Source organism: Octopus sinensis, linkage group LG2 (genome assembly GCF_006345805.1).
Source record: "Octopus sinensis linkage group LG2, ASM634580v1, whole genome shotgun sequence".
Classification (NCBI taxonomy): domain Eukaryota; kingdom Metazoa; phylum Mollusca; class Cephalopoda; order Octopoda; family Octopodidae; genus Octopus; species Octopus sinensis.
Genome location: NC_042998.1, coordinates 107,591,826 through 107,613,973, shown reverse-complemented (window position 1 = coordinate 107,613,973; position 22,148 = coordinate 107,591,826). Strand labels below are relative to the sequence as shown.

Genomic DNA, 22,148 nt, shown 5'->3' with positions numbered 1-22,148 from the left:
AAATAAAGTGAGTTCACAGCTGTATCCTACACCAGTTCTGCATAACCAGCCCCAGCCCATTCAAAAGTACCTTGGATTGTAGGGTGACCTGCTGTGCATCAGGAGACCAATTGAGTCAAGTACATCAACATCAAAATAATAATCAAATGGAAATTGTAGTTCTGATACCCGTGCTAGTGGCATGTAAAAAGCACCATCCGAACGTGGCCGATGCCAGCGCCACCTTGACTGGCTTCCATGCCGGTGGTACATAAAAAGCACTAATCGATCATGGCTGTTGCCAGCCTCCTCTGGCCCCTGTGCCAGTGGCACATAAAAAGCACCCACTACACTCACAGAGTGGTTGGCATTAGGAAGGGCATCCAGCTGTAGAAACATTGCCAGATCAGACTGGAGCCTGGTGCAGCCTCCTGGCTCCCCAGACCCCGGTCAAACCATCCAACTCATACTAGCATGGAAAATGGACGTTAAACGATGATGATGTATCAGTATTTACGAATGAATTGAAGTACTGTAACCTCTATAATGCAGACAAACTCCATAACACTTACACCACTACTCCAATCCTGGTTGTGCGCATGAATGAGTGATTAAGAAATTCACTTTGGAAATATGTGCAGCACTTTGGGTAAGTGCCTTCTATCATAGCATTGAAAACTTTCTGAATAAAAATGATAGTTGAAAACTGTATGGAAGTTCATTAGAAAAACTGTTCCTCTTTCTTGAGTGATAGACTTAATCCATCACTTGCTTAAATACCATCATCACTTGATCCTTAGATGACTTTTGCAGATTCCACTTTGTTGCAAGCATTTGGGCCAGGTGTCCAATATAAGAATAACTTCCTTCACTACAAGGTAGTGTCAAAAAGGTCCCGGACTAGTTCTGTAGCATGCCAACAGATGGTAGTACATGGTTACGTGCACAATGAAAGCTAGTAGTGACCTTCATGAGACAGTGTGCTGAGTGATATCGCTATGTTTATTTTGCAAGTTGTAAAATCTGTGATTCTGTGATCATGTGTATGCTATGGTCTGCAATTTTGTCATGGACAGGAACAAGGAGCCAACATGAAATTTTGCATTAAACTTGCAAGGTCTGCTACAGAGACATTGAACATGCTTTGGCAAGCTTATGGTGACAAGACAATGGATCGGACTCAATGTTTCAAGTGGCATGGGTGCTTCAAAATCAGAACATTCCTGGGAGATGATGAGCAATCTGGAAGACCTGCCATGAGTGTCACCTTTGGAAATGTGGTATTGTGCACCAGTATTTGAAGTGTTTGAGAGAGGATATTCAGCAAAAGTGACTGGATCTGTAGAGCACAAAGAATTAGATTCTTCATGATGACAATGCACCCTATCACTGAGCTCTCCTCCCTTGTGAGTTTCTTATCAAAAACAACATGGTATTGTTTCTGCACCCACCCTATTCACCAGATTTAGCACCAACAGTCTTCCATCTCTTCTCCAAGATGAAAATGCAGCTCAAATGTCACTGTTTTAACACCGTTGTTGAGATCCAGAGTGAATGATTTTCAGCAAGGTAATGAGATAAGGATGAGAGAAAAACATATTTAGTTCTGAGGTTATTGTGAACTAGTGAGAATATATACATATATACATTGAAGCAGTATATATATATATATATATATATAATATATATATATATATATATATACACACACACACACACACACGTGTGCACACACATACATATACACACATACATATATATCAAAATAATTAGATAATAATCTATGCTTTCAGGAGATTGAAATAACATCTGGCTTGGATAATGACATGGAGGTAGACTTCAATAAAGATGCCATCCCGGTTCTTGAGAAAGAAATTGAGAGTCTACAGAGGCCATATAGAGAAGCTGTTGAATTAAAACATAGTCTTGAAAAAGAACTACAAAATAAGAACGATGAAATAAAAGCCACAAGGCTTCTACTTGAGAGGTAGTTTTTGTTGTTCTTTTTCTGTAACTTTCTTCCATGCATCTCAGTGAGGTGGTACTTGGGTTATATAGAAGTTATAGTGTTACTATATTGATGGTTATTGTAATAGTACACAGTTATAGTGATATTATATAAAAGTTTGTAGTAACATTTATATTATGTTACAGAAGAGGAAGGAAAATTGTCCTGTTGGTTTAGCTTTAGTTTTTGGCATCTCTGGAAGTGTAGGCAGTTGCCCTATGATAACCCCACTGATAGGAGCTTTATCCAAATGCTTCAAAGAGAATGAATTCTATTAAATGTATTCATGGACTAGAAACTGATGTCATACAAGATGGCATGTTGAGCAACCATATACTACAGAATTGCATTAAGATAACTCATACCCAGGTTAAATAATGTGTGTTTATGTGCATATATACATCCCCACACATTATTTGACTTGGGTATTCATGCATGTGTGTGTATGAATATGCTTATTTCACACTCAGCATATGAATTAGTTGTTTTACAATTATACAGACGCGGGAGTGGCTGTGTGGTAAGTAGCTTGCTTACCAACCACATAGTTCCGGGTTCAGTCCCACAGTGTGTCACCTTAGACAAGTGTCTTCTACTATAGCCTCAGGCCAACCAAAGCCTTGTGAGTGGATCTGGTAGATGGAAACTGAAAGAAGCCTGTCATATATATATATATAATATATAATTTTTCTTACCCTATATTAATTTTAAGAAATGATTTTAGCAACTTCTGAAGTTTAATCACAATTTTTATTTGCTGCCAATTGAATTTGCACTTGCGCAAAGGATTTGAAAAATTATAATATATAAGGATGAAACACGTGCTATTTGGTCTCTAATGTTTTGGCATATCCACTGGGGAGAACTTCGCCTTGCAAATTGTTTTATTTGCTAATTAAAGTTCGAAACCTGAAGTCCGGCTGTAAAACATGGTAAATGTTTTTATATTTCATTCCCTACGCAATTGCTCTTAAATGTGGTTTGGACTTTTTTACTGTTCTTTCTAGTATGTTAGGCAACCTGTTTAAGGGCTTGCCTCTTTGTGTTTAAGTGTACATTAATTTATTTATATATATGTATGTATGTATGTGTGTGTGTGTGTATGTATGTATGTATGTGCATGTGTTTGTGTGTCTGTGTTTGTACCCCAACCATCTCTTGACAACCGATGTTGGTGTGTTTATGTCCCCATAACTTAGCGGTTCAGCAAAAGAGACCTATAGAATAAGTACTAGGCTTACAAAGACTGAGTCCTGAGGTCAATTTGTTCAACTAAAGGTGGTACTGCAGCATGGCCACAGTCAAATGATTGAAACAAATAAAAGAATAAAAGAATATAGAGGGTTTATGACTTTATACAGAAGTTACAATGAACACTCAAATACCTTCTATATGTAGCTATAATGAGTTCATACATCGATGCAAGGTAATAAATCTTTAAAAGAAGACCATAGTGGATTAAATTATATGCTGCTTAATTATCAGCATCAGCTAATTTACTTGAAAGTCATTTTGGCTAGCTAACCACCTTCTACAATAGTAATAAGAATTGTGAGAACACATAATACACAGATTGTATCATCATCATCATTGTCATCATCATCATTGTCATCATCATCATCATATCATTATCCGATATATGGAATGTGTGTGTTTACAATTATGGTCCAGGTAAAAGTTTGAGGTATTATTATGAATGTTATTTGTATAGGATAGTGGCATAACTTAAATGGTAAAGTGCCAAACTAGATACATTCTAGGATTTAGTTACGTTTCCTATCCATTTTGATCCAAATCCCTTTTCCAATTTGATTTTCAATCCTTCCATGAAGAACCTAATTACTGAGGTTAATTCATCATCATCCTCATCATTTAACATTTGTTTTCCATGCTGCCATGGATTGGACAGCTTGATAAAGCTGGCAAATAGAGAGCTGCACCAGGATCCATTTGTCTGTTCTGGCATGGCTACTATGGCTGGTGGATGCCCTTCCTAATGCCAATTACTTTACAGAGTGGTGGAACCAAGGGAAGTGGTATAATTGAGGGACAGATATAGTTGTCTTACTATAGAGGAGATATTTGGCTACCCCAGTAGGACAAGGAAAGAGAAGAAGGCAAGAGTTAGTGAGAAAAATAGAAAAACAGTCAGTAAGAGAGAGAGAAAAATAGATGGTGTACAAGATGTATTGGGGCTTACCCACAGGGAACATTGGGGACAGTATAAATAGTAAAGAAGGGGGATATTCCATAAGAGTGTGAGGAGAGATGTTTAAAGATAGGGAGGATGTGATTGTAGCAAATGATGGTGAGAGAAATTGGAGTGGTGTGAGGTGAGTATGTTATATTTGTGAATGCATGTTAAATCAACTGCACCAATCCTCAAAACATTGTGGCCTTGGGCTTATTTTAGAATTATCAATATATTTGATCTGTTTAAAAAAAAGGCTCTTTACATTGTCATGAAAAGAAGTGTTTACTAGAGGAAAAATTTAGAAGCTGTGACTTCAATATGGTTTTCACATGAATACATGAAATATAAATACAATGGTATTACTCTCTCTGGGAATCAAAAACGGTTTTAAGATTTGCTTTACTGAGAACAATCTCTGCACTATGGTACACATTACCTATAAATATTGATTTCTAACATTAACTAAAGACCACACATTTTGAAGGGGGCGATGTACTTAACTGAATCATCCTCAGTGTATGAATGGTATTTTTTTAATTACCACCCAAAGAATATAAAAAGCAAAACATAATTTGAACTGAAAATTTAGTGTGGCTATCTACCACAAGGCATTTAGTTTTGCACTTAACATTTCCATTCCTTGTTCACTCATTTCACATCATCTACTGCATCTTCTTAAAGCAATTATCTTCACTCTTCATTTTACATCATTTACCTCATTTTGTTAATAACAATTATCTTTACCATACTGAAAAATTGTTTCATGTATATATTTCACACAGCATACATTTTAAGAACATCAGGTTTTACAAATATACATTTGTTATGCTTTTTGAGATCATCATCATTTTATGTCCAGTTTTCCAAGCTTACATGAGTCAGACAGAATCATTGATGCAAATTTTCTATAGTGAGATGCCCTTCTTGTTGCCAACCTTTATCTTTCTCCAAGCAAGTTGATATTTTTCATGACCAAACATGCTTTTCGTGGAAATCTGGAAATAAATAACATTGCTTTTATGATGATAATGATGCTCATTTACAAACATCTTATGATGTCAAGACAAGGGCACAGACAAACACATGTACACACACACACACATGCATGATGGATGTTTTTCAGTTTCCATCTATCAAATCCACTCACAAGGTTTTATAATCAGCCTGGGTCCATAGTAAAAATACTTACTCCAAGGAGCTATGCAGTGGGATTGAACCTAAGACCACATAACTGGGAAGCAAGTTTCTTAACCACTCATCCTGTGCCTACTGCTACTCTGCAAAACAAATTTTTTTTTCATTTCTCTAGGTAATGATTTTTGTCATTGGATATGATTTTCGCACAAGCCTTTGATGATGCCTACACACTATGACAAAATTCTGAAATATGCTTGGGGCTGGACTTAGCAAAAATTTGTTTACTGGAAGTTTCCTCTTCTTCAGATGTTTAATCTAATTAATTCAGCCGCTATGATCTGCAAAAATAGATTAAGTTGAAAGCTAATTCTTTCTCCAATATTAGTACCAACATACAAAGCATATATATTTCTCTACATGAGCTCATCTCTTTTATATTTGATTTATATAAGCTAGATTTTGAATATTCCATAATCTGCCTTGACCATTTTGATGATAATTATACCAAAGTGTATGGTCTAATACTTTGCTGATGTATTATAGTCAGTGGTCCGTGACAGTTACAGCAAACTGGAGGAGGTTTGGGTATAATTGTTTCCGTATAGAGTCAAATTGTTATAAAAAGGGATGGCCTCCTCTCCTACATTAAGAACTGGTTTAATGTTGAAGGGCTAAAATTTGAATCTTCTCACACTGAATCTTGGAAATGCCAAGTCTTTGAAATCGCTGATGATAATCTGAAAAAAATCAATAATTCTAGGTAATTTCTGTCATCCACCTCATAGTATACTGGAAATGTTTTATAGTGATTTTGATTCAATGAATTTGATTCAAAACATAAAGCAAAAAGTTAATGAGCTCATATTCATGGATGATTTTAATGCACTTCAAATTAATAACAATGAATTTGTGGGTGAATGCTTTTGTGACACAAATGGGTAATAATTTATGTCCCAATATAACTTTGCCAACTCAGTTCTGATAAAACTGCCTGCCTAATTATTTTGCAATTTCTCCTACCACCATTTTCTCTATTTCAGAAATTTTGTTCAAATGTTTATCTGATTACTTGCCTTATTTCGCATCTTTTGATGAATTGATAAAGCCTGATCGCACCAACATTAAAATGAATCGATATGAAACTGTTCAGATAAAATTAGATCATAATCAATTACAAAGTGAACTAGCAGAAACAAATCCTGTTACAACTATTGAATAGTGACGATTTTAATGTAAATACTGCATGTCTTCTTTCAATTATTACACATAAAATAAATCATCTAACATTCTGAAACACTGTTAAGTTCAATAAATATAAACATAGAAAAGAACCATGAATGACAAATGGAATTTTGATTTCTATGACAAAAAGGAGACCATATAGAACTGTTAATGATTAAGGATTCAGTTAGTTGAAGAAAAAAATTACGTTCAACATATTAGAAAATTTATGTAAAATGCTGAACTTCTCTATTACTCAAGCCCTATTTTTTCAATATAAAAATATTTAAAAGCATCACCAACTATCAAAAAGCTCTTAATTGAGAACTGAAATAAAACCAAATTTATCCATTGATTATTTTATTTATCATGATAGAATGATTGGAGATACAAGGCAAAATTGCAGAACATTTTAATAGATATTTCTATAGCATAGGACACACTTTTATAAATGCTTTCCTTAAAAGGCTATCTGCAGTTTCTGAAAAATTATCTTCATCCTTCGTTTCCCATAATCTACCTCAACATGTTAATAGCAAGTACCTTATCCCTTCATTTCATCTCATCTACATCATCTTGTTAATAATAATTATTGATCTTCACCCACTCATTTTCACATCATTATCTTTCCTTGTTAACAACTGTTATTATCTCCACTCTTCAGTTTACATTATTACCTAATCTTATTAACTACAGACATCCAACCCATGCCAACATGGAAACAAGTGTTAAATGATGACGATGTCAAGGGGGGAAGAAGAGGAGAGCAATTATTGTTCGTTTGGGTTTTCATCTTGTATGTAACGTTAGATTACATTATCAATGACTGCCTTTCACTTGGTTTCAGTCTGAAGTCAAAGGAATCAGAATGGTGTTCAGTTGCAGAGAAAGAGTCCAGTGATACCTTAATCTACAATTGTATAATGGCATCCTCCTTTCTTTCTTACTGTTCACCATTTAACATTCAAACCAGGTTAGTGGTCTTCTCATTTATATATATATATGTTGTTGTTAAAATTTTAAATACCTTCAGTCAGTTTATACATTGAATACCTTTATAGAGCATGTGATAGAACACTTGCCTAAGTTTAATTGTTCTAACTGACCACCTCATTTACTGTATCTCTATTTCTCTTATAATAGTATGACTACTCAACCCATTACAAACCTGTTAACCAACCATGTTATGTGTGTGTATACATATATTTTCTACTACAGAAACATTTCAATCAAAATAAGGTTTTTAGTTTTTAACTTAGGAAACACGCATGTAGTACAGTATCCTGTCAAAATTTGTCGTTAATATTTTATGAATTTTGAGGATACATTGATGTTAGGATTTTACACATGAATTCAGAATGTTGTAAATGTTAGTTCTTTTCTATTCAACATAATTTAGTGAATTTAGTAGAAAGAAGGTATATATTAGAGTATCATGCATTTTCTGCAATATAAGATTTATGGTATTTATTATATTCTCAGAAGGTTTTCAATTTTACCACTGAAGTTTATCTTCATCTATTAATCCATCATTTCAGGGAAAAGATATGCAATCAGTTTAAAAAAATATGCTCTGAGCATGGTTTTTTACAAAACTGCCATCAAGTTTTTGAAGATTTGAGTCTACATGAATTTTTGTTCCCTCCTGTAAGTAGCAATTATCTAAGAACTGTTCCTTCACTATTATCAATTTTTATTATTTTTAACACTCTCGTGGGAGCTACAACAGTTATAGGTATGACCAAATAAAGTAAATTCTGAAATCAGAGAGAAATAGTGAAAGTCCATGTCATCAGCAATCAATCCTGAAGTCACTTTATAGAAAATTTTGATGGGTTCAGTTCTCATGAGAAGTGAAGAATCTACTGCTCTTGCCCTTCACATGAGATGAAGACCAAGAGGTAGCACCATTAGATTTCTTCACTCCTCATAATAATTAGACTTAGAAAATTCTTCTATGTCCTCTCCTATTATCAGATGAAGTGATCATTTAATGGAGCCTTCTACATTACAACAGATACAGGTGTTAGTACTATCGCAACCTATTACACTGACTACCTAATGTCAAAGGACAAAAAGATTGACATATATGCTTTCTTTAATTAAAAGTTTTCTGGAATATTTATTTCTGACACTATTACAGCTATATGACTTTCCTTTTACTAACCACTTTAATGAGACAAACCTTGTGTGTTTGCTTCTTTAGTGACACATGAATAACATTGCCATCCCAGTCTAAGAGTAAGTTCTGTTTTACTGTAGTCTGAGTGAAAGTCAGCAAAACAGGAGTATAGAAAATTATTGAAAAGTACTGGAATGAGAATAAAGAGAAATGAGACACATACCTTAGGAAAACACAAGATAAGTGACTTTATAAATTAATGTAGAAGGACCTATTTGTTGTGTGCTAGGATCGTTCCATTGATGACCCACTCAATTTAATGTCTCACGTGGTCCTAGAGTTTATTATTCAATGACAAAGATTATTGCTTTATAACAAAAGGTTATTACTTAGTGGTATGAGGGTTATACTTAATGACACAAAGATTATAAGTTAATAATTTGATGTTTAAGAATTGTTATTTAATTGCATAAAACTTTCTTTCTTTTAGCTTCTAAGAGTTGAGCTTGAAATATCTTCTTCCCTACCTACAAGTAAGGTTTTCCTGGAAAATTGCTGTTTCTTTGTGGATGATAAAATGTGGACAACATGGCCAATATTGTGTGACCCTAACTGTTGGGCTTTAGAATGTCAACAGATCTTTTTGAAAAGCGACTTTGTTACTGTGCCTTTTAATGTAAGTCAAATCATGTGTCATTTCTGTTTTCTAATATGTGGGCAGTGGCTTGGTTGAATCAACAAGAACATCACACAAAATACCTTGCAGAGATTTGAATTCACTCTATGTTCTGAATTTAAATCCCTCTAATGTCATCTTTGCTTTCAAACTTCTGGGTTGATAAAACAAGTACCAACCAAGTATTGGGTTGGTATAATTTCCTCCCAACAAAATTTCTGGTCTTTGACCTCTCTAAGAAATTACTATTATTTAACTTTAGATCTCACTGGGTCTTGTTTCCCTTTCATCTTCTTGGAAGAAGCCAATAGATTAATACTAGTTCAATAATACTAAGTGAATTTAATTCACTATTTCCATCAACAAGATATTCAGAATTTGGGGAATAAGCCAAATTTCTATACTTACCTAACATACATTAAAATAGCAATTCCATAATTCCATACAATACGCTCAGAACAAAGCATAATAAAACATTACACATATCCAAGGCACACAAAACTAAGAATACAGAAATAACAATATTAATAACAGTGATTTCTAACATATATGTAAAAACCACCAGTTTTTGTGGATGGGAATAGTTAATTAAATTTACCCAGTATTATTGAACTAGTATTAATTTATTGTCATTTAACGTACACTGTATTAAAATAAGAGCTACTAATAGTTTCTTACCATTGAGACATGTGGTTAGGCAGATTTTTAAAATGTGCCTTATGTCTGGGAGCCTGAATATTGCTTGGAGACAAGGCACATTATAAAAATCTGATCAGAGGATGAAAATGATAATAATAGAAATATAAGGAAGCATCAAAATGCTGAAAATATGAGCCAAAGCAGAAATTGTGTAAATGAGGTAATACAAGTGAGAAACATAACTTTCAAATGAAATAGTATCTGGAAAATATTTGTGTGGACAGTTAGATGTATTGTATCAGTTTTTGTGGAGATAAGAATTTTCTTGCAGAGAAACCAATTCAGCAACTGCTGCCCCAAAGGAAACATACAAATTCATTTTCAAAGACCTATTATAGAATATCTTGAAAATGTAATGAACCAATCTGACCATCTCATTTGAGATTATTATAAACTTATTACTGGAATAGCTATAGTATTGACACCTATTACCTATTTTTGATATCTCTGTTTTAAAGCATCTGTAATATTCCATCTTTATCTTTTTTTCATTTGTATGTGTTGTGCTCTGTCCAGATTGTTAATTCCAATGTATCTATAAGTCTGTATTTGATCTAATTGTCTTATTTTTGTTTCATCATCTAACATAATAATAATGGTCTTAATTAATTTTACTATTTCCAAAGTTACTTTGTTGCATTTTTCTAACAGAAACCTCCTCAAACTTTCTCTGTTAAATCTGTGCACTGTATGTAGGAGTGTTTCTTGCAGTATAAAACAGTATACAACTTGATGATGTCATCCATATGAAAAATATAGTTGACTATTCTCTCATAGCTTTTGTATCTAAGTTTAGTCTGGTTTAGGAAGCTGGTTAAAAGTATTAATACAGTGTTAATGTCATGCAGAAAAGAACTAGAGAGAGAGAGTCTTAGAATATTTCTCTTCTAATTGAGATGGATTTCATTTACATAATTCCTTTTTCTTCTGTTTGGATCTGCAGAATTGTTTTCCTTTTACTCATAACATGTTTAATGAACCTGCTTATTACTGGTACTGTATTTTCACATCTGATGTTACTAGATCCATAAATGAACTATGTCAAAAAGCCTAGTGGTAGGTAATTCATACCATGCTAGGATCCTTTTTACTGCTATCACATCATCCTTTGCAGCTTCTCTTCTGTTCTTCTGGATTATTATTGTTTCTGTCATTATTCCTATTTAATTAAGTTGAAGTCCACCAGGATCAGCTTCTCTCATGTCAATAAAATAAGCACCAGTTAAGTGTTGTGGGGCTCAATATAATGAACTATATTTTACCAAAATGCATTGTCTTGTGTTTGTGTTAAAAATTCATCTTCATCATCATCATTATTAGTATTACTTTCTCCATCTTTTCTTTGTTTCAGGCTTTGGAGTCTCAACTAGAGATGTGTTTAAATGAAGGTCTCATATTATTTGTTACTAATTGTGATTCTCAGAAACTACATACTAATCGACTACTCCTCTCAGTCATCTTTGCTTACAGAAGGTTCATACAAGCAACACACACCTTCAAGATATGGGTAAGTCTTGTCTATTTTTAATAATTATAGGAAAGTTTAAGTTGATATAGTTAAGACTGGTTGTAGTAACACAGCTGAGTCATTGTAGCACAGCTAAGTCATTGTAACACCACTTGGTTACAGCAATACTCCATTCCTTATGCAATCCTGATATAACACAAATGGTAGTAAAAACCATGAAATAAAGTATTACAGATATCTGGATTGTGAAATCAATATGAAGAGATCCTTTAAGAACAAACCCTGTACTGTATTGGTTGGTACTGCCACTGCAAGTCATCAGTTGACAACTCAGAACCTCTCATGATTAACTTTTTTATATTTTGTTGTTAATCTGTGATTGTAGTTTGGGTTGAAACCTGTCTCCTTTGATCTAGAAGTTTTGATCTACTGAATGGGTTGAAACTGTTAATTATTTTATATGGGTTTAACAATAGATTATTTATATAATTCTTCCTACATTGTTGCTAATCTAGTTAATTATTATTTCAAACCAGAATCCACTTCACATTGATTTCCAATGTTGCTAAAAAATATACTAGTCATATACTGAGATTTTTTATTTCAATAAACTTTACTCCTTTTTGCCATCAGTTTTTAGCTTTGTATCAATGTGATAAATCAACATAAGATAAACAAATAAAGAGATTTTTAGGTAGGGATAAGCACACAGAAGTACAGGAGCTGGATGTATAGAGGGTCAATGGACAGAGGGATGGTAGGTGAACATAAGAATGGATGCTGAGAGGGTAAATAAAAATATCAGTTGGGTAGATATGTGTTTATGTATTTTATTTGACTGTCTAATAAATTAACAGGGAATAGAACAAAAACAAAGCTAAACAGTTGTGGAGAGAAAACTAAGACATCCAAAGTTAAACAATAAAACAGTCAATGTTTAAAGTTAAACAATGAAAATGTCAAGGCTTTTAGGTTAAGCTGCCCTCTTAGAAAATTTCTGATTAATAAGAAAATACAAAAAAAGATAAACTAATTTAACATAGCATGAAATATAGAATATTTCATAGGACAGTATGGTATATAATTCAGAATGTAGTATAGACTATAGTTTAAAGCATAATACAGAATATTATCATTTAATGTCTAGTTTCCATGCTGGTATGGGTTAAATAGTTTAACAGGATTTAATGATTCGAAGAACTACCTCATTTCTTAATATCTGCTTTGACATAGTTTCTATAACTAGATGTCTTTCACATATATATGTGTGTTTACTTCACCATCATCATTTAATGTCTGTGATGATGATGACATGTATGTATTGTATACATTACAGAGAATAACATAGGATATATTATAGGATGTTTATAGTAATAAATAATAGAATTACATTTCTATTGTTATGAATTAAACTTTTTTTTAATTAACTAAATTGGAATCTCTAATGTTGCTTAATGATATAAAACATAAAGGATTTTGTTTTTCAGACTGGTGACTTTGAAGTAGAATGCAACCCCTCATTCCGACTCTACCTTCATACATCAAGTGATGCCTCCTTAATATCTGATACCCTCTCTCCATATCTGACCATAATCACATTTTCTCAGTCATACGAGTGTTTATACAAAGATTTGTTCCTCAGATGTATTAACCTGGAAAAATCTCAGCTCAAAGATGAACGAAACCATTTTTTACAAGTAACCATCATCTTTCATGTATTTCATGTTATTGTTTTAATGCAATTGTTTCTTAGTTGTATCAGTCTCTTTTGCAAAACTGCTAAGTTATGAGGATGTAAACAAACCAACACCAGTTGTCAAGTGATGGTGGGAGACAAATGCAAACACAGACACACACACAAATCATCATCATCATCTTCATTTAATGTCTGCTTTCTATGTTGGCATGAGTTTGATGGTTTGACAGAAATTGGCCAGCTGGCGAGCTACCCAGGTTCCAGTTGTCTATTTCGGCATAGTTTCTATTGTTGGATGCCCTTCCTAACACTAACTGCTTCACATACTATACTGGGTACTTTTCATGTGATAGTGGCATAGGCACCTTTATGCGGAACCAGCCTGGATGCTTTTACATGGCACCAGCACAGGCACTTTTCTGTAGCACTGGCACTTTTATGTGACACCACCACCTGCAAGCCCTAAAGAAAAGGACCTCTCAGCTGAGAAAGGGATGCAGAGGACATACCAGTATGTATGGACATCAACAGTTTTATACTTAGCTTGAATGTTTCTTCTCAAGCACAGTGAATTGCAAGCAATCTCAGTCCCCTGTCACCTCTTCTGTGAAGCCCAATGTCTGAAGATCCTTTCTCACTACTTCATCCCTCATCTTCCTGGGTCTTTCCTTCCACAGGTTCCCTCCACACACACACACACATATATGGAATAGAATGACTAAGCAATGATGCGTATAAATAGAAACTTATTACCATTTCAAATAAGCTTGGGGCATATTCAAACCCATGAGAAAGTGGTTTTCACTATATTTCATCTTGGAGTAAATTTCTTGGTGTAAACAAACAGGTGTAAAGACACCAAGTCAGTTCGAAGCACTCTCTAACCAGTCTTCATGGATATATATATATATATATATTCATACATATATATATATAACACTATACTTGTTCCACATCCTCGCGTTGTTGTGTTTTCTCTTTGTTCATGTTTGGATTAACTATATATATATATATACATACACACACACACACACACACACACATGCACAATAGGCTTCTTTCAGTTTCCATCTACCAAATCCACTCACAAAGCTTTGGTTGGTCTTAAGCTATAATAGAAGACAACTTGCTCAAGGTGTCACACAGTGGGAGTGAACCCAGAACAATGTGGTTGAGAAGCAAATTCCTTAGTCCCACCTATTAGATAAGTGTCTTCTACTATAGCTCCAGACTGGTCAGTGCTTTGTGAGTGGATTTGGTTAATAGAAGCTGTATGATAGATCATCATATATATGTATGTGTGTTTTTACATTCTGCAATGTATTCACATGAAATTGCTTGAGCAAATGTGTTATGTTGACAATTCTCTGTCATCAAATTACCCCATAGTTCCATGCTCAGAAAGGCAAGCAGAAAAAATTCCCTTCCTTTAAAACCAGGTAAGGTCTAGTGTTAAGAAGAACATCCATGCCTCAATAATAAGTTTTCGTCCAACCTATATTAGCATGGAAAAACAGACATTGACCAAATGTGTGTGTGTGTTGTGTGTGTGTGTGTGTGTGTGTGTGTGTGTGTGCGTGTGTGTGTGCATGTACACTCTGTTGGGTCTATGCAAAATTCAGTGCAGTGTATAACGATTATTTTCCTATCGTTTTTGTTTCTCAAATGTTGGAATATGTTATATTTTATATGTTCCATAGAGACTTCCCACTTCCACTAATAATCAGTAAATTACTTAACCTGTTACAAAAGAAGTGGTTATCTTGTGTTATTGCATTCCAAATACCCTGAAATGGTGTAAATGATAATTGTATTTACTACCCACTTGGTTATTTTTCAGGAGAAATGGGATAAAACTAAGGAGTCTCTTGAAACTGAAGACAAGTTACTAATGGGACTGTGTCAGGAAGTTGACCTGTTGAAGTCAAAGCAAACTGTTAAAGAATTGACTGAACTGGTGAACCAGCATAGTGAAATTAAAGAACGGTAAATGTTTGAAAATTTACTCATTGTATGTTTGTGAGATATACCGTGTGTATGTACCTAAGGGACTATAAACATGTATGGTTGAATGGTTGAAGAAGTTTATTCCACAGTCAGAATTGAAGTTGACTCAAATATCGTAATGGAAATTGGTTTAATAGAAACTGCATGAAAATATGTTGTATGGTCTATATCTGCTATTCAGACGGCCAGACTTGTGAAAAACTTTGTCACACTGAATCTGCAGGAATTTATGTTAAGAGAACAATTATCTGTAGAATACTCAACCACCTACACTACAGTATAATAAGTGAATAATTCTATGAATCAAACAACTGAAATAGTCATCATTGAAATTTATGTGAGCTCCTAAGTAATTGTAATATTTATTTCTTTTACTTGTTTCAGTCATTGAACTGTGGCCATGCTGGAGCACTGCCTTGAATGGTTTAGTCAAACAAATTAACCCAATACTTTTTTTAAAATCTAGTACCTATTCAATTGGTCTCTTTTGCGGAGATGTAAACAAACCAACACTAGTTGTCAAGCTGTGATGGGGGACAAACTCAAAGATGCACACACACACACACACACACACACACACACATATGCACATATATACATGGCAGACATCTTTCAGTTTCTATCTACTAAATCCACTCACGAGGCTTTGGTTGACACATAACTATAGTAGAAGACACTTGCCCACAGTATCACACAGTGGGACTAAAACTTGAAACCATTTGGTTGGGAAGAGCATACACAAAGCCTGAAATTCGGGGAAGGAAGTTAGACAATATTGTTGACTCCAGTACCTGACTAGTACTCTAATTTATTGACTCCTTTCATCTTTGTATGTGTACTCATGTTATTGTTTGCCAAATCTGAAAATTTTTTGTGTAATGTCACCATTTTCCTTTTTCTTTTGTTAAAGGGTAATTTTTTTTCCATTTTCTTGTTTTGAGTTTCTGTAGATTTTCTGGGGTTTTTTTTTCTTTTTCTTAAAAACAATGAAATTCTATCAACTCATTTTCTTTCAAGCATGGTTGGCCATTTCATTCTGAGAGGCCATGTTTTAAAATAAAAAGAAAAAACTGTCTAATTTTGTGGAAATCTTCCACAAAATATCTCAGATCCATCCACACATATACAATTGGGAAATCCTTTGCTTTTAAATAATCCAAAATATAAAAAATAACTTTTCATTTACACCTGGTAAGCTCCAAAATCTTCAGAGCTTGTAACATGTAGCTCCAATAACCAACATAGACAATGATGAGGGTGTTGATTTTTAATGCTAGTAACAATAAACATATCTGATACTTTACCAATCCCAGATGGTTGAAAGGCATAACTGATCCCATTAGGATTTGAACTCAGGATGTTATGGTGGTAACGATGATTGAGATGACAGCAGTGATTGTGTGAATATTGTATCAAGTTGATATTTTCCATTATATTGTTTTTTGAGAGTTTTTTTTCCTGATACATCCTCCCTTTCTCATCTTCAGATTGTTAACTGTGTTAGAAGAAGAAGAGAATGTTCTACGTGAAGCTACAGAACATTTATCCATTCTGGCCAGTCAAGGAGCAATATGTTACTACACCATGCAACACATGAAGCAACTCCATCCTCTTTACAGATGCCCTTACTCATCTTTCTTAAAACTATTTCACTCAGTCATTAATGAATTGGATTGGTAAAGTTTGTATTGGAAATTATTTTAAGACTCTCTCTCTCTCTCTCTCTCTCTCTCTCTCTCTCTCTCTCTCTCTCTCTCTTTCTCTCTCTCTTTCTCTCTCTCTTTCTCTCTCTCTCTCACTATATATATATATATATATATATATATATACACACACACATATATATATAAGTTCAGTAAAAATTTAGATTCAGTTGAATATGGTACTTAAGTTAAAGGCACCAGAATTTGGTATGGTATTATCCATATAAATCAAAATGGGGTGATTATAATCAAAATAAGCAACAATAATATCAATAGTAAATCTAAATAACAAAGTAAATTCAGTGACAAGTAATGTATCCATGAATAAATATCATTTACTACCATGTTTCTCTTGATGAAACTTGCCTCTCTGTCTATCTACTTACCCTCATTGTGATGTTGATAAATGGAATAAGTATAAAAATGAATCTTTTCAATTTAACTAAAAAATTCTATATGCAGCATGGAAAGCGGATGTTAAACAATGACGACAACAATGGACGTATATATATATATATATATATATTTATATACATACACACATATAATCAGATACATATGCATACACAAATATATATATATACACACACTGCTCATGTCTGTATATCTGCATATTAATAACCAAGATTAATGCATATTATATGATATATATCAGGCATAATATATATTTTATTTTACAATGTATATTCTGTATGTATGTGTGTGTGTGTGTGTGTACATATGCACACACATACATTCTCATATACATATATACACATAGATACATGTACTCACATATTCATATATACATGTATATTTATAAAACGTGTACATACACAAATGGATACATATATGTACACACAAATGTACAAACTGATAAGCAAATGCATTAAAACATCATATTCTATAACTAGGAATTTTCTAAAACTATAGCTAATTGCAGTCATCAAAAATTATGTAAAAATGAAAACTAAAACCACTCACCCAGCCCTATCAACTTCATCTTAGCCACCTAAACAGAAACTTCAGCTATGTATATTTAAATAGTTAACTACTAACCATTCCAAAACAAGGTACCATCTACACACATGCACACATTTCACAATAAAGATAGGGAAGACAATACTTCAATATCTAAAAATATATATATAGGTGCAGGAGTGGCTGTGTGATAAGTAGCTTGCTTACCAACCACATGGTTCCGGATTGAGTCCCACTGTATGATACCTTGGGCAAGTGTCTTCTACTATAGACTCAGGCCAACCAAAGCCTTGTGAGTGAATTTGGTAGATGGAAACTGAAAGAAGCCCATTGTATATATATATATATATATATATATATATATATATATATATATATATATATATATATGTATGTGTGTGTGTGTGTGTGTATGTTTGTGTGTCTGTGTTTGTCCCCCACCAACATCGCTTGACAACTGATGCTGGTGTGTTTACATTCCCTAGTGGTTCGGCAAAAGAGGCGGATAGAATAAGTACTAGGCTTACAAACAATAAGTCCTGGAGTCGATTTGCTCGACTAAAGATGGTGCTCCAGCATGGCCTCAGTCAAATAAGTGAAAGAAGTAAAAGAGAGTACAAGAGTATATATGGTCATTGAAGTTCAAAAATATTCCATATAGCATTAGTATGAAAATAGCACAGCCATGCCAAGCAAACAACCAACTTTGTCAACCTTGTACTACTAAACCCTATCAAATCTCTTCTCTGTAACCCAACTACCAAACTGAAGCTCTTGAGTTAGTCTCTTCCTGGATATGCAAAAATCATTAAAACTCTTAAGACATTTCAAGCCAACATATTTTATCCAACACCTAAATACAATAATCACCTTCCCCTTTCCTCCCTCCAAACATAAACCTCATATATATATATATTGACCACACACACACACACAGCCACATGCACACACACACCCACACACAAATCTGGAAGGGGGTGCATTCCTTCTGAACGTTGTGTGTGTAGCTCCATGGAAAAGTATTCTCTATGGCTTCTATGGTATGATAAATTTGAATGGTAGTATAACATTAGAGTCTAGCTGTCTAGTTTGGTTGTTCATGATAAATGTCTCATGTAGGAATGTTTATTATGGAATTAATAATATTTGTAAATAAAAATGTACATTTCTGAATCTCCACAGTACAAATTCTCATGAAGTTGCTGACCAGTTAACTTACTTGGCTAACCAAAACATGATCCAAACACTTAGATATCAAGATCGAATTGTTTTCACTTTATTTCTAGCATTTGAGGTAAGAACTATTGTCACTTTTTATCTTCATTTTTTTTTTCTTTTAGGAAAATGTTATAGAATGAAAGATTTGTCAGGAAGACAAAAAAATTGTATGTGTGTGTAAGGGCTAATTTGGGATTAAAATGCCTTGTGATATTTCCTTATATCCTTTTTCTGTAAAGGGTTATAACATGTTCAATATTGTTACTGAGGTGCAACAGGGATGTATCTTATCACCCATTTTATTTCTCATTTTATTTCAACTTTGTCATGAGGAAAGCAATGAACAACCTACAGGCAGGGACTGGGTGGGGTGAAGGGCGGTTATGTGACATGGTTTACGCAGATAGCATCATGGTTGTTAGTCAAACACTTGAAGGATTGCAACACCTAACCAATAAACCCAACAGCAATGCAGTTAATGTGTGCCTGCACATAAACAAAGACAATGACCACTGATACACCAATAAATCTTCCGGTAGCAGTCGGAAACAACAGTCTGAAGAGCAAAGCAAATTTCAAATATCTAGGAAGCATCTTCAACATGATGCAAAAATTTGATGTACAAGCCCATGCTGGACAATCTTCAGGTGTATTCAGACGACTTTGCCCAGTGTGGTCCAATAATTCCATCACCAAAAATGTGAAAATTCATCTCTACATGTTGATTGTAGTGCCTACTGCTGTCTATGCATACAAGATGCACCACAAGCATCATCAACAAATTGGACATCTTCCATGGGCGATGCATTCATGTTATACTTAAAATATTGTGGAGGGACTACATCAACAATGAGGAGGTCATATGGCGGTCAGGATTAGATAACTTATCAGACATTGTCAAGAAACAAAGATTGTGACTCATTAGACATATAATATGGCTACTAGAACACAGGCTACTAAACACTGCATTGACATGAACACTGGCTGGGAGCAAACAAGGGAGAGGAAGACCACCCAAAAACTGGTACAGTACTCTCTGTAGGGACTTAAGGGAACTGCAATTGACCTGGACTGATACAAATAAACAACTGCAGCAGATCGAATTCAGTGGAAGCAACTTGTCGCCCAATGTTCCATTAGGAACAGTAGGTGCTAAGACTAAGAAAGACAGTTAACTTCAAATCCTACTTTGCCTTTAATCCTTCTGGGATCATCATCATCATCATCATTTAATATCTGTTGTCCATGCTGACATGAGTTGGACAGTTTAACTGGGCTGGTACGCTGGATGGCTGCACTAGATTCCAGTCTGATTCAGCATGGTTTTCTATAGCTAGATGCCCTTCCTGATGCCAACCACTCCAAGAGTGTAATGGGTGCTTTTACATGCAACTGTTACAGGTGCCATTTGTGTGACACCGGGGTGCCACTTCGCATGACACCAGTATCTGCCACGACTTCGATTTTGCTTGGCTTGATGGGTCTTCTTCTCAGGCTCAGTATAATTCCAAAGGTCTTAGTCATTGCCTCCATGAAGCCCAACACTCAAAAGGAACTCAGCCACTTTGCCTCCATGAGGCCCAATGCTCAAAAGGAACTCAGCCACTTTGCCTCTATGGAAGCTCAATGTTCAAAAGATGTTACTTTGTGCCACCAGCACCGGTTCACTTGGCTTGACAGGTCCTCTCAAGCACAGCGCATCACCAAAGGTCTTGGTCACCAGTCATTGCTTCTGTGAAGCTCAAAGTTCAAAGATCACACTTCACCACCTCATCCCATATCTTCTTGGGTCTACCTATACCACAGGTTCCCTCCACAGTTAGAGATCAGCACTTCTTTACACAGCTGTCCTTGTCTATATGCATCACATAACCATACCAGCACAATCATTTTTCTTGCACACCACATCTGATTCCTCTCATGCCTAACTTTTCTCTCAAGATGCTTACACCCTGTCAAACATGCACACTGACATTGCACATCCAGCAAAGCATACTGGTTTCATTTCTCTCAAGCCTACACGTGTCCTTGGCTGTTATAGACCATGTTTCACTGCCATGTAGCATAGCTGTTTGCACACAGGCCTCATGCAATCTGCCTTTCATTCTGAGAGAGAGATCCTTTGTTGCCATCAGGGGTAGGAGCTCTCTGAACTTTGCCCAGCCTAATCTTATTCTCACAGCTATGCCCCTCAGAGCATCCACCTCTACTACTAACTTGGTCAACTAGATAATGGAAGCTATCTACTACCTCTAGCTTGCCCCCTGGCAGTTGATGGAGTCTATTTTCTGCATATTTTCAGCATTTATTGTACCTGTGCACCTTCCACATATAAAAGTTAGTTTCCCTGTTAACCTTCCTCTGATGTTGCTGCACCTTTTATGTGTCCAAAGCTTATGGAGTTTCATCTTATGGAGTTTCTACCTACATCTTTTCTACAGATTGAGCAGGGATTTGTGATTTGTCTGCCTTCCTACTTAATATGACTTTGGTTTTTGCTAAATTTAACTCTAAGGCCCTTTGATTCTAGACCGTACTTCCATAGCTGGAGTTTCTTCTCTAATTCAGGTAGTGATTAAGCTGTAAGAACAAGGTCATCAGCATAGAGGAGCTCCCATGAACAGCCTGTCTTGAATTCCTGTTATTGCCTGGAGAACTATAATGAACAAGAGGGGGTTGAGCACCAGTCCTTGATGAACTTCTACTTGTACCCTGAATTCTTCGCTGTACTTGTTGCCTACCCTCACCTTACTAGTATCACCCCTGTACAAGGCTTGTACAGCTCTCACCAACCAGTCATCTATCCTTAGATTAAATCAACTGCTCCTTTCCACCATATTTGTGGCCTTGTATTTAAATTTGAAATTGTGTGTGGCATCTTATATAATAAGTGTATGACTGAATCTCCTCAAAATGTCATCAGAAGTAAACTAAAAAAAATCAGAGCCAGAACAAATAACAGTCATTTTGTCCAATACGTTATCAATTCTGACAATTCACCATCCTAGTCTGGTACTTTATTTTATCAACCCCAGAAGGACATAAGGCAAAATTGACATT

At 34.8% G+C, this 22,148-nt stretch overlaps 1 protein-coding gene across 1 annotated transcript in view; it reads left to right on the top strand.

Moving 5' to 3' along the window:
* LOC115225579 (dynein heavy chain 8, axonemal-like) overlaps positions 1 to 22,148 on the top strand; it is a 220,695-nt gene that overhangs the window by 162,236 nt on the left and 36,311 nt on the right. Inside the window, exons 73-81 of the mRNA XM_036498798.1 lie at positions 1,773 to 1,966; positions 7,387 to 7,512; positions 8,078 to 8,186; positions 9,152 to 9,337; positions 11,388 to 11,543; positions 12,992 to 13,201; positions 15,041 to 15,186; positions 16,695 to 16,883; positions 19,053 to 19,164. Coding sequence (XP_036354691.1) covers positions 1,773 to 1,966; positions 7,387 to 7,512; positions 8,078 to 8,186; positions 9,152 to 9,337; positions 11,388 to 11,543; positions 12,992 to 13,201; positions 15,041 to 15,186; positions 16,695 to 16,883; positions 19,053 to 19,164 — 1,428 coding nt within the window. The remainder of the gene's footprint in view (positions 1 to 1,772; positions 1,967 to 7,386; positions 7,513 to 8,077; positions 8,187 to 9,151; positions 9,338 to 11,387; positions 11,544 to 12,991; positions 13,202 to 15,040; positions 15,187 to 16,694; positions 16,884 to 19,052; positions 19,165 to 22,148) is intronic.